Source organism: Etheostoma cragini, chromosome 5 (genome assembly GCF_013103735.1).
Source record: "Etheostoma cragini isolate CJK2018 chromosome 5, CSU_Ecrag_1.0, whole genome shotgun sequence".
NCBI classification, from domain to species: Eukaryota; Metazoa; Chordata; class Actinopteri; order Perciformes; family Percidae; genus Etheostoma; species Etheostoma cragini.
The window spans coordinates 4,625,321-4,638,937 of NC_048411.1; the positions used below are offsets into that span (position 1 = coordinate 4,625,321).

The 13,617-nt window shown below is 40.0% G+C and overlaps 1 protein-coding gene across 2 annotated transcripts in view; it reads right to left on the bottom strand.

The window, feature by feature from the left end:
- The window catches only part of dock8 (dedicator of cytokinesis 8), a 59,409-nt gene that overhangs the window by 27,107 nt on the left and 18,685 nt on the right, over positions 1-13,617 (bottom strand). For both annotated transcript variants that reach the window (XM_034871614.1, XM_034871615.1), the window contains 10 exons: positions 10,275-10,484; positions 9,705-9,790; positions 8,850-8,916; positions 5,476-5,625; positions 4,105-4,185; positions 3,727-3,889; positions 3,477-3,613; positions 3,032-3,125; positions 2,100-2,262; positions 204-321 (listed from right to left, as the gene is read on the bottom strand). In XM_034871614.1, coding sequence (XP_034727505.1) covers positions 204-321; positions 2,100-2,262; positions 3,032-3,125; positions 3,477-3,613; positions 3,727-3,889; positions 4,105-4,185; positions 5,476-5,625; positions 8,850-8,916; positions 9,705-9,790; positions 10,275-10,484 — 1,269 coding nt within the window. The remainder of the gene's footprint in view (positions 1-203; positions 322-2,099; positions 2,263-3,031; positions 3,126-3,476; positions 3,614-3,726; positions 3,890-4,104; positions 4,186-5,475; positions 5,626-8,849; positions 8,917-9,704; positions 9,791-10,274; positions 10,485-13,617) is intronic.

Sequence of the window (13,617 nt, forward strand, 5' to 3'; positions counted from 1 at the left end):
GTTCTGAAGGCAAAAGGGGGTCCAACCCGTTACTAGCATGGGGTACCTAATAAAGTGGCCGGTGAGTGTATATTAACATAATAATAATTACATTATGCTTTGCACACACTTCCAGAAGCAAATCTAGTGGAATTATCAGGATGAATCAATTTTACGGTTATAATAGTGCTGTGAGACCACAGATTAAAAACAGCAGCACTTACCGGCAGAGAGCAGGTTGGATCCTCTCCGCTCATAAACTGTATTTTGATGGTGATGTTTCTTGCTGATGTGAGCCTGTTGACAAGGTTTAGCCTCTGGGGGTAGACATATAGCAGGTTCCTACAGTGACATAGGGAGGGAATGAGGAGATTTCTTGTTGAATTATTGTGAAGCATGGAAAACACTTGTATAAATAAAATAAAGCAGTTCAGTTATGCATCACTAGATGGCACTATCTGTGTAGCAACATCTTAGTCATGTAGTGGTAAGGTGACGGTCACCTTACAAAAAAAGTCCATAAAATAAGTAAGTTTAAGTTTTATAAAGTACGTTTTATAAGTAATTTACTGTGACTTGTGGTATTATTACATTGTTAACACTGTAGATTGTCTTTTTAACCTGAAATACAGGAAACTACCACAGATTCCATTGAGGGGACTTCATACATGATGTTACTAATGTGCAAAACCATTTTGGAGTGTTGCCTTAACCCTCAGCTCCCACATGCCTCTTTAATGTTGTCACTAAGAGGCAAACTGACAGGTAGCAGGGATGGAAAGGCCTAAAAATAGGCACTAAACTTAAAAGAGCAAAGAGGTGTGTGAGTACAGCGATGTGAGTACAGCGATGTGAGTACAGCGGTGTGCGAGTACAGCATGACTGTTCTTGTTGCCTCTGGCCTTTCAGAGATATAAATGCTCTGTGAGAGAAAACAAACATGTTTACACCTCAAGCTATGAATCATTTCTCACTTGTTTGTATTGTATATTGTGTGTTTGCTTACACACATATATATATATATATATATATATATATATATATATATGTATATATACACACAGTGTATAAATATGTATACATATATGTACATGCATATACATACATATATATATTAGGGCTGTCAAATGATTAACATTTTTAATCAAATTAATCAGAATTTTCAGTGGATTAATCAGGATTAATCACTATTTGCAATTACACCTGAATCCTAACCATTTTTTTTTCTGAAATGCATACCAAAAGATAAATAACAGGACACAGATACATAATTTTAATATTATGTGCACTGTCAGTCCCAATGGTTGTTGTCTTGCCCTCGATGTCCCACTTACGTGCAACAGAAAGGAACTGTTCTTTACAAGCCTCCGCAAAATGACGCTCCTCAGTTTTTAATATAGTCAGAGCAAAAGACTTCAGTTCCCACGTGTCACTGATGAAATGTGCCGTTGCTCCGAGGTAATTGTTGTTACTCACTGATGTCCTATGGTCTCCTGTCAGGGCGATATGATTTACTTGAGCCAAGACCTCTTTCCTTTTTTCTTTTTCGTTTTCATAGAGCTCGTGGATGCGTTTGCTGAACCTGACGGCCCAGCAAACGTAATAAACGCAATGTTTGGCGTTGACATGGTACCTCAACAGCTCCGGTGAAATTGAAACTCCTTGTTACAAATCTTGCAAGTAACCTTGTACTTTTATAACTGTACCATTATCATTCTTTTTATATTTGAATCCGTCAATAGGCCCACTTTGCTCACCTTGCTCCATATCTCGCCTCTAGCTCCCAACCACTTTCCTGACGTGAATAATTTGTCACACTGCGCATGCGTGAAATGCGTTAAAAAACTAATTACTACAACTAATTAACGTCGTTAACGCGCTATTTTTGACAGCCCTAATATATATATATATATATATATATACACACACACACACACACACACACACACACACACACACACAGATATATATATATACATATGCACATATAAACATATAAACATACGCACGCACGCGCACACACACACACACAAACACACACACACACACACACACATCAGATATAAAAGATGTAAGACGAGTGTTATAATGGGATAATTTGGTTATATACTCCAACCCACCTGTAAACATTGTGAGGGACATAAACCTCACTGGATGGAAACTCCAGCACCTCTTTGATTGGCCGAATGTTCTTCTCAGCCACAGGTTTCAGAGGGATGAGCTCAGTGGACAAACACGCCAGTGGCGTTTCGTGGACTGGAGACATGTCCAGTTTTATGGAACCTGGAAGACACAAAATAAGTCAAATTCAAAAATTAGTGACCTGCATATACAGTATGCTACATATATCAACTTATATCACATCATGTCATTTGAACTGAACAGTTTTATATTCTGGGGCAATACGTCTATGCGCTTTCTTGCCGAGAATAAGAATATCAATACCAGTCTCATGTTGGTCAGTTAACTATGAAGCTACAGTCACAAGCCAGTTAGCCAAGCTTAGCATAAACAGCCTGGCTCTGTCCAAAGGTAACAAAATCTGCCTGCCATCGCCTCTTAAACTCACTGATTAACACTTAATATTAAGTTTGTTTAATTTGCCTAAAAACTAAAGGGTACAAACACCCCTTTGTGGTTTATGAGCGTTATGTGCTGGGCTATGTCTATGTTTCATCGCCAGGCGATGAAACTTCCTGGAGTAAATGCTTATTGTCTGACAACATCATGGTGATGACAACAAGAAGTTACTGACAGTCATGAAATTGTCCGGCACTTAACCAACATGTCGTTTTGTTTTTGTACAGATTTAACAAAGTGTTTGTCCAGTCTTTGTGCTAGGCTAAGCTAACCGGCTGCCGGCTATAGCTTCATACTGTATGTAACAAACGGACATGAGAGTGGTATCCATCTTCCAGTATCCAACTCTCTGCATAAAGAAAATTAACTGTTAGTAGAAACAACATTAACATTTCCCATAAGGTAGAACTATTCCCTCAATGAATAAAATAAAATCTCAGAACGAGTGCTTCGATGTGATGAGAGAGACCACCTGGTATTGTCTTGACTCTCCTCTGTGGGGTGGAGGTTTTCTTAATTTCAGACAAGAACTTGAGCAAATCCTCATCACTCAAACGATCTCCCTCCTGAGACACACACACACACACACACACACACACACACACACAAATACAAACATACACACACAAACATACACACACGTACACACACACACACACACGAGTTAAGACTATAATGGTTTATTGATATAATATTAAATTAAAAAACACATTAAATTGCAGCCTTTAGAGAAAATGTCTTTAAATAGAGGCTTTATGGTAGAAACATAGACCAGGAAGAACCTGATGGAAGGGTACGTACATTTGATCAAATAATGACAAAAGGCCAGGCTGTGATTCCAAGCTTGTCTGTCTGTTACACTGTATCATGTATCTCACGGAAATAGTAGTCTATTTGTGTTTGGGTGGCTGTCGGACCTGTTTGAAGATGGTGCTGATAGTGATGGTAGCAGGTTTGAAGGCAGACACGCTACATAATTGATCATCAATGGTATTGTAACGTTCAGAATTCCTCCTGGGAAGCTGTGCCTTCCGGTCCATGCTGCTGGATTTACCTGGAAAAAATACAATGTCAGATAACACACAAACACTATACACACTCATCACATGGTATTACTGTCAAACAAAGCAAAGACACTCATTAGGACGAACACACACAAGGACACACCTCCTTTCAAGCTGTCAGAGTCGGTGACATCACGATCTATCGTAGCAGTGGAGATGACGTCCATGATGTTAACCGTTGCCCAAGCAAACGGCATGCGATAGCGACCCAGCCTCTGGCAGAATGTCTCGGCTTGACCTCGCAGCTTCTCAAGCTTGTCCTTGTTCTGAAAGACCAAAAGCAAAATTTGATTTAAAAAAATGAAATGCAAAAACATGCCTTCAACTTCAGGAACATAGTATATATCCTCATTTAAACAGTTACTATACTACTATAACTTATATGCACACGCACACACACACACACACACACACACACACACACACACACACACACACACACACACACACAGTGATAATAATAATCGCTGTGCCACATTACCTTTGCAGAGTCACATTCCCTCAGTGTCATGTAGGGGTCCGCACAATCACCAATCTCTCCCTGCTGGAGAACCTTTTCAATCTAAAACATACACAGGAGGTAGATGGGCCATAAGAGCAGCTTAGCGTAAGCAAACTAAAACACCATCCATAGTTTGTTGGCAAAGGTGCGGTATAAGGCATATTCTGTATTTAGCAAGAGCAAGACATACAAAGAAAGCAATGGACTGAATTACAGGGTATATAAAACCATTTTGGGAGTAGGACTTGGTTATTTGAAGCCAGGAGAAAAAAAAAATAGCTGAATCCTTTTACTTTTGCTACATAGTTTTTTCAGCTATTTTCCTAGGTGCTATGTATATTATCTAGGGCTGGGCAAGTTAACGCGTTATTATCGCGTTAACTCTTTAATTAATTAACGCCGACAATTTTTTTATCGCGCGTTAACGCAGTTTTTATTATTTCTTTATTATTGTAAAAGTTTGTTGCTCACAGGCTTTGAAAATACTGCAAAGTTGAATTTTCTTATCACCGGAGTACTTCCAGTCTGAAATATCACCTTGACAGTTGATACCAGCAAATCAGCGAAACACACAGTGGCGCGAGATGCAGCGTGTGGGTAATTTTAGATAAACAAAGGCAAGAGAAGCTAACAATGGCCATAGCGACGTGGATAGCTTGTGGGGGATATCGGTCTGAGAATTTCAACAACGACGGCAGTGCATCATACTGAGACATGCGCGGGACACTTTACTGAAGTTGCACAGCAGTGGAATGTGTCAAATAAAGTCACCGCAGTTAGCACAGATACGAAATCTGATCGCTGCTGGTCTGTGGTCTCACCGCTTGCGCACGGTCTCCAGCGTTGTGTCACAGTGTCTCTGCCTAACAGCGCGTTGGACAGTATCCCACAGTGTTTCTGCTTAACAGCACGTTTTTACAGTGTCCTTGCAAAGAGCAGAAAAGTTGTGGGGCACTAGTAAACTATATGGACTAAACCAATTCCAGCAGAGTGCTGCAGAGTTAGAGCAACAACAGAAGAACGCGTACATAAGAAGGAGTCACTTAGAAACACGTTCCAACCAGATGGAATTCATCTCTGGACATGATAAATACATTGTTTAAGTTGAGATGTACACTAAATATTTTATTTAACTGCTACTTTATAAACAAAATGCTGGTAAGTTTTTGCAGAACAAATGTTACGGCACTTTGGTTCATATGGAAGAACATTTAAAAAAAAAAATTAGCCTTTATACACTACTTTTGAATTCATTATTTCATTTTGCGATTAATCACGATTTATCGGGGAAATTATGCGATTAATCGCGATTAAAATGTAATCGCTGCCAGGCTCTAATATTATCATTACCTTGATGACCAGGTAGATATCTGGGGAAGGGTAAGTCACAGAGAAGATGGCAGATCTGGCCAGGGTAGACTGATCCGTGTGCGGAGTGTGAGGTTTCAACAAGTTTTTTAGCTGTTCTGAGTTCAGATCAAAGTAGAAGTCCTCTGATATCTGGAAAAAGACAAAAGGTGAACAGTTTGCACATGTTGTACATGGTTACTTTTCTTGATGAATCTTATACGGACATCAAATTTAGGACATAATAAAATGCAAAACGGCAACCCGAGGAATCTGTTTTCTAAATGAAGATGACAGCAATCAGTTTAGAAAAGGCTCTAGGTCACTAGTTTCGTGTAAAGTAAAGACCGACCCAGGAATATCTTCCGTTAAGTCCATTCCACTGTTTCTCTACTCGCCTTCATAATGACCTCAGGCTAGGAACCCAGCCCTATGTCCTGGTCTGGCCTGATCTGGAGTGTGGCTTGTGATCCTTTTCACTGGAAACGTTTGCCTTCATTCTGCTTGTCCCATAGGACCTCTATCACACTGACCACACCAAAGCCAACTTCTGGCAGCCAAACCTTCCCCATTTGTTAACTGAAATCCTCAAGGCAGTAACTGATCAGATTACAAACTCAAAAAAGTATTCTAGGTTGATCACTTTTGGTTTGTTTTAGATCTGATTTTTTTAAAACAAGATAGAAAGCCTAACTCCTGCGTAGATCTTGTAACAAAAATGTCAACTGGCACGTATACCTGAGGCACACTTCCCGCAAGAGTGAGAGTTCTCAAAAGACTCCAGTGGAGGAGTCCACCACTTACTAACAGATGGCTTCTTGGAATAATAGAAATTGCTTCTCAATAACCAAAGCCAGCTGACTTAAATAGCATATTATGCTTCATATTCTCATGAAACCAAGTTTTTACAGAGACTATGTGCCTGACTGACACACATAGTTAATGGGGAAACATTTACTATGAGTAACATTTACTAATGCGGGAACCTTGCAACCACCCTAGTGTTGCCAAGTTAGCAACTGTTATGCAAGATGTGGCTTGTTGTGAGATACCTTTAACCACTATTCAAAAAAAGAGCCAGACATCAGCTACTTTCCCACGTACATTCTCCAATACAGTTCCATAAATCTGCTGTCAATAAGCTTACTGAGGCTGCTTCTTCAGTGAATGAGAAACACGTAGCTGATTGCAGAGTATCCACTGCACGTATAAAAAAAGCACGCTGGTTTACTTGATCACTTATTGTGTCATCCCAACGGACTGCAGTCACCGTCCAGCTAAACTAGGCTTGCCTGGTCTTGTAGAAAAATAACAAGAAGACTAATAAAGGCCTGCCGTAAGCTATTTTTACTGTGATGACATCGGTCTGTTTGCATGCCTACTCTTTATATCCACGTCATTAATATCATAAGTAGGCCACTTGTTGGGTCAAATCCTGTAAATGTACCTTGGCTAGTGGACCCAGAGGCATGATTAATAACTAGAGTATTATTTGGAATTATACGAACATCTGCTGCAGATTCCACAGATGTGAAACAACAAAAATAATGTGAAGAAAACATACCCAAACAGATCAACAACATCCCCATGAGATACAGAGACAACAGTAAGGGAAGCAGGGAAACAGAGAGAATAAGGCAAAGAAGTAGCAGAAATGTGGCTGAAAATAAAATATAAAAAAACACTGTTGAGGAGACAGAGAAAAGTGTACTCAAGAGAGCTGGCAGAAAGTAAAAGAGTGAAGGGTTCAGGGATAAATGGGTCAGTGGCAAATGTTTCACAGTTCCACTACAATTAAATTTAAGTGAGAAAACAAGCTTGGTGGCTTCTCCTTCACTCAGACAGGGACACATTTCATAGCTCTTTAACATTCTGGATCCGTCTCTGCTCAACATAATTGGCAGGATGTTGTATTGACCTCACAAGGACAGACTTCAGTTCAAAACATTATTCATCTTAAGTGAAATATGCTGCAAAACATGACACTTCCGCCCTGCTCTTATGGACTGACGTCCGTAGTAAGCAAGACTGAAAATATTCTTGATGGACAGTACACACTTTGACATAAGTTATTTTGTACAATACAGAGCTTATTTTGCTTGTGTCGTTTCAAGACCAGTTTATATGCAGCCCATTTTCAAAAAACTTTGGGGGATTAAATTGCCCCATTTTACCCTGAGGACCATCTTAGAGCCATCAGCTCTGCAGACAAGCTAGAAAATGGCTGGGCAGCAGAGCTGAGAGACCCTGTCTCATCTAAGAGATCCATGAGCACTTAACTACAATCTAAAACCTTCAAGACACTTCATCCAAAAACAGCTATCCAGCTGTGTAAATCTTGTAAATACTTGTGACCAATACTCCTCTCTGTTTATCTCTGTTTATCTCTATTTAACATATTTCATCATGCATTTTGAGATGCTTCCTCTAACTTACCACCAATAAACCCTCACCCAACATCTGAAACATTTCGCATCTGGTGTCACAGTATAAGAACACAAATTTGATAGTTATAGCTGGTTCTAATTGAATTGATTTGGTATTCATTTTACACAGATGTTGCTTTAAATAAGAAACACCTTTGTTGTGATATTTCCATCATCCCTGTTGGAATTACTGCTGGATCAATCACAAGCACTGCAAAACTATGTAATACAGCAAGGTGAAGCGTCTCCAAAACATAAAACGAACAAGACCTCAGGTCACAGGTAGGCCAAACACAACAACTGACACACACTCTAACCGTCTCCACAACAAACACACATAATGAGCCTGTCTAAACTCGCATTTACTGCAGGGTAATTGTATTGTAAGTGGTGTGTAATTTTGTCCTACCTTAATACTTTATTTGGTGACGTGAACATGTCACAAGTTTCCAGGACAAAAGTTGTAACATTAGAAATACCATTAAAGGGGAACTATGCCTATTTTCAAAATGTATACAACTTGTTACTATGGTCTAAGAAAGTCCAACAATATTGTTAAATATGATCAACTCTTACCCAAATCCAAAAGCCGCTCCATGGACAATGACTTGGTAAAGATGTTATAGATGACACTGAGAGCACCCAGGGTTGTGTATATGAGTGAAAAGAATTGTTTCAGAACTGAAAACACTACAATAGAATAAAGCTCAAAGTATGCCATGCATTGTTGATGGAGCAGCTCCGGAATTTATACTTGATGAGGTATAAGTCATAACTTTGGGACTTACTTCTCTGGTTTCTGGCTTTGAGAGAAAATGGCTCATCTTAACAAATATTGATTGAACGTTCCTTGTCCATGGAAATAACATATTGGAATTCCTAATTCAGGTGTTGTTCCTCTTTTAAGAACACATAAATCATAAGGACAACTGTGAAGCAATATTTTCTTACCTTTTTCTTCTCTTTCAGGTCATACAAGGCCATAGTGGCAAATATGGGCTCAATCTCAATCTCAAACCTATGAATGCCAAGAAGGAAAACAAAATTAGTAATTTAATAATATCAAGAACTTCGCATAATCAACATTTGTACTCTGGATTTTCCTTGTCATGTACTTAAATTTGATTCTATATTTTCCTATTCTATTCCTACTGATTATTGTTATATAAAATGTATCACAGTAAGTGATAACATTTTTTAACAGAGGGTTAAAGTGCAGTGGCCATACCACTGCAAGCTGAGCACAGTGAGTTCAACTGAAACATTTTGCAGTATTATGGGTTGAAACAAGCAAGATCAAGGGTAACAGGCAGAGAAACTCTGTGTGTGTGTGTGTGTGTGTGTGTGTGTGTGTGTGTGTGTGTGTGTGTGTGTGTGTACATATACTGTATGTTATAGTAGTACTATAGCAGTATAGTAACTGTTTAAATGAGATGATGACGATGATAAATGTGTGTGTGTGCGTGTGTGTCTGTGTAACAAAATCCCACAGAGAGAGGGAGGAACAGTGATTTTCTGGAGAAGAACAACTGACACTACACAGCACTCCTCCTCCCTCCCACACTGCACTGTCGGTCACATCTACAGGCCTTTTTGAAAATAACTACTCAGACTTTTAACTCATCATCAGATGTGACAAACAAGAATGTACTGTATGTTAAATGGTAAGCAAAAGGTCATTTTCCTAAACAAGTGGGTGTTGGAATAATTTCCTCTTTAACACAGCTAACTGTTGGTTCCATGTCCAACTTAAGGCAGCTTTTTAAATCTCGCCTTCCTACAGGATTATGAAAATGTATGACATACTTGATGGTCTGGCATCGGATCAAGATGCGGTCTCCAGTGTGTTCTTTGGGGCAGTCAGGGATGGGTCGGATCTCCACTGCATCTTCCTGGAGCACAATAGCAGAGAACGTTTTCAAACCGGGCAAAAAGAAATAGGAGTTGTTACGTTTGGAGGAGATTTTGGATCTTAGACCAGATTCACATGTGTTTATAAATTGGGAGGAAGTGAAGTTAAAACTACAAAATGGAAAACTATTCAAGTGGGTACATAAGTATGTGAATATTTGGAAAATAATAGCATAATAAAGGTATTTCAAAAATTATTAATATTAAAAAAAGATGATTTTAATGTGATATTGTAATATTGAGACAACCTCAGATCCTACCCTGAGGAGCCGAAACCATATGGGGAATAAAGTAGGGTATACTGGACGACTTAATAAAGGAATTTTCTATTCAGTTGGCATTAGTCTGCATCATGGTGTGTATGCCTTCTTAAGAGCGACAGTAACCAACCCTAGCCCAAATGATTCCAACATGCATGCACAGTGTATATACAGCACACGAGTACCAACTGTCTATATTTCTCACTTCGTCTGCTGGGGGGTACAGAGCAAACAGCTCGGGGTGTCTGTTCCCCTGCCGTGCCTCCTGGTTAAAGCGGTCCAGCTCCTCGTGGCTGCTGAAGGCCAGCAGCCCCTCAACTCTCTTGTCCGGCGTCAAAGAGCGCAAGTTAAAGTCGGTGGAGGTCAGTGTGCAGCCAGAGTCATCACTCAGCACCGCTAGTGTTGGTGACTTGACCTGGGGCAAAGACAGAAAGAGAGGGGTAGGTGGGTGGGGGAGGACAGAGAGAATAGGGTGAGGGGAATCAAATGTGGGAGTGGGAAAGATGGAGCAATAAGAGAAAAACAAAGGACAAGCAAAATAAGAGGGTATTAAGGCAGAATATCCATAGGCATGGTATTAAGAGAGACATCAAAGAAGATAGGTGCAGGGTAGGCTTTGTTAAAGCCCACTCTTTCACCATTTAAACTACAGTATATTATTTGAATGGGGTTTGCCCCTTTCAAATAATCAACTCTACACTTCCACAGCATTTTATGAACCGTCAACAACATACACTACATTGAAAATGCAGCCTCCATGCCTCTGTTGTCAGCAGACACAACAAACAGCTAACAGGCATTTACGCAGTCTAGACAGTGTTTTGGTGTGGAGACAAGGATGTCTCTGGTGTATTGTCTAATCAAGGCTTACTTTATGTAGAAAACACAATACAGGCTCATGTTTATGTTCACTGTATGCTACAGAGAGTTAAGTGATATTTACAATATTGTTAAGCAGGTGCTTCGTTTTTTGTAATAAACATACAGCTTTCTCGCTGTATTTTCATAGTAACTGTTATGTATGTAGAAAAACACCAGAATGCTGGAAATAAGGACATTGAATTTTAACATATGACAGTGTGGTATGAGTTCCTCATTACTAGTGATATTGATACATTGTGCATTAGCTGATCAAGTTCTGTAAACAGAGATCTCCCAGCAGGCTGACCGTATTGCAGGCAAAAATTATAGCAGCAAAGAGGGCTGTGCTGACTTATTGACCCAAAGCTGCAATACTCATAAAAACAAGCTTGCTAGATGCTGCATATTTCTGTCATCCAGTGCCCTGCCAGCAACAGCATCAGCCTGTTGGAAAGAAATAAGCACCAGGCAGAGGCATGAGCTCAAAGCTTTTAAATTAACTCACTTAATATACCAGTGTGATATGCAAATGTAACACTCAGACGCCCTGAGGTCAGAGTATAGTTCAAATATTAATGCCATTTAGCTTTTTCTCAAATATTTTTGAGCACCTTTAAAATGTCCTTGTTCTTGTACCTGTTTAACTTTTGTTAAATGTAGGAAGAACCTATTATTCCTGTTTACAGTTAAAGTTGCCATTGGACTGTGTTAACGTTAACTGATTGGCTCTTCTGCATCATCAGTAAGAGGTCTCTCAGGCTGGCACTGGCACCATATGTAATTACTCAGACTAGCTAGAGGGCAGGGCATAACCTTACTGCTCCCATGCTACATCCAGCTTGTCTCTTTCATTCCCATCATCCATCAACCTCACGTCCCAGTTCTCAAACCACAGGCAAGGACTGGCCGAGTTTTCTAGTGGAGTGAGTGGGACAATCACGCTTTAATCCCAAGGATATTGCTAAACCAGACCGGACCTTAGAAGAGACCCATTAAACGCTGTGGTACAATAGTGCTGTTCTTCCATTCTCTTCCCCTTCCTGTCACTCTCTTTCTGGCATGTAGCTCATGGGAAGCCTGAGGCGGTAATGGGGCCTTTTGGTTTGGTTGACTAACCAGAATTGGCAAGGATAGGGAGACTGGAGGGGGCTGGTGAGGCTGCCTGGTGGTGAGGGGTGGCTGGGTAACCAGCCAGAGGCTGGGAGTGGCTCTGACTGAGACATGGACTGGCTGGGACTGCCTGATGCTGAGAGCTAGGGAGTATGAGACAAAAGAGCTAAAGAGGGTAGCGAGAGAGGACGGGAATTTGGCTCGAAATACTGTTAGTGGCCTACTGAAGTGGGGATCCGAGGACTTAGGGGTGCAGACATAAAACGCTAATTTGAAAAATGTGCAGCAGAATAGAAAAAATAGTGGCACATATTTAATCAAAACATCTCTCCGACAGTCCAGCTAAACACATAGAGATGTTAGTGTTAGAGTGTATAATATTCAGGTTTAAACTGTGTAAGCCAGGCCTCCCACTCCTCCCTCACATTCAACATCCAGTATTGTCGTCTCTCTGGCCTTGATTAGTATGGATTACCATACTGCTCTCACTTAATGGCTTTCCTCTCACAAAAGATACTTTAAGTAAGTGCAAAAACATTGGCATTGAAGAACAAAGCTTTTTTGTAATTCTGCTTAGGAAATACAATTTGACATTTTAGGAAATGCACTTATTTGCTTTCATGCAGATTTTTAGATCTATACCAGTCTCATGTCTGTGCAGTGGGAAACAATCTAGCTCGTCTTTCACCTACTAGCACCGCTAAAGCTCACTGACTAATAATTAACATATTTTTTTTTTTTTGGAAGGCTACCAGGGCACACCACAAATTGTATTCCGCTTGTTCAATACATACACAAACAAGATGCAGAACATGTTAATTTATGATCTCTATCTACAGAATGTTGGTAGGCATATGTTTTAATTTAAGATAATTTGCCAAACTTGTATCAACTATTGGCTCAGAGTACATCTGTTTTAAGGGCAAACTTTCTAAGAAAGCAAATACGTTTACAAAAATATATATTTCCAAAAAATTATTCCATGACAGCATTTATTCAACACTGTGGCGAGGGTCTATACTGGTTCCGCTTAGTCCCCAAATTTCAAGCCTCGAGCAGCAGGGCAGAGTGGTTTTGGTGATAGGAGCAGAGTTGTCTAGTGAATTTTTCCATAAATAAACACTTCAGCCCCTCAATACCCAAGAATTTCCCGTGTCCTGCGTCCCAGCTGCTTGGCAAAACTAGAAAAGAGAGTCTTTGGTATTAAAACAGAATGTGCTGCTCTCTGGCTCTGTACAGAGTCTTTCTGCTCCACCTAGGTTGCAAAATGTAGATAAATACATTCATTTAAACCTTTTTATCATCAACCTCGTGTATATGCACGTATTGTCAAAAAAATAAACTTGAAGTGCAAATAAGCGCTTCAGGTTGCATTTATGTCCATATGACAGGGTTGAGACACAAGCCTGACGGAACAGGTGCAGAAACTGCACTCGGGGTCAATTCTTAATGTGATCATTAAAGGTCCCATGGCATGAAAATGTCCCTTTGTTGTTTAACATTAATATACAGTGGGTACGGAAAGTATTCAGACCCCTTTAAATTTTTCACTCTTTGTTTCATTGCAGCCTTTTTCC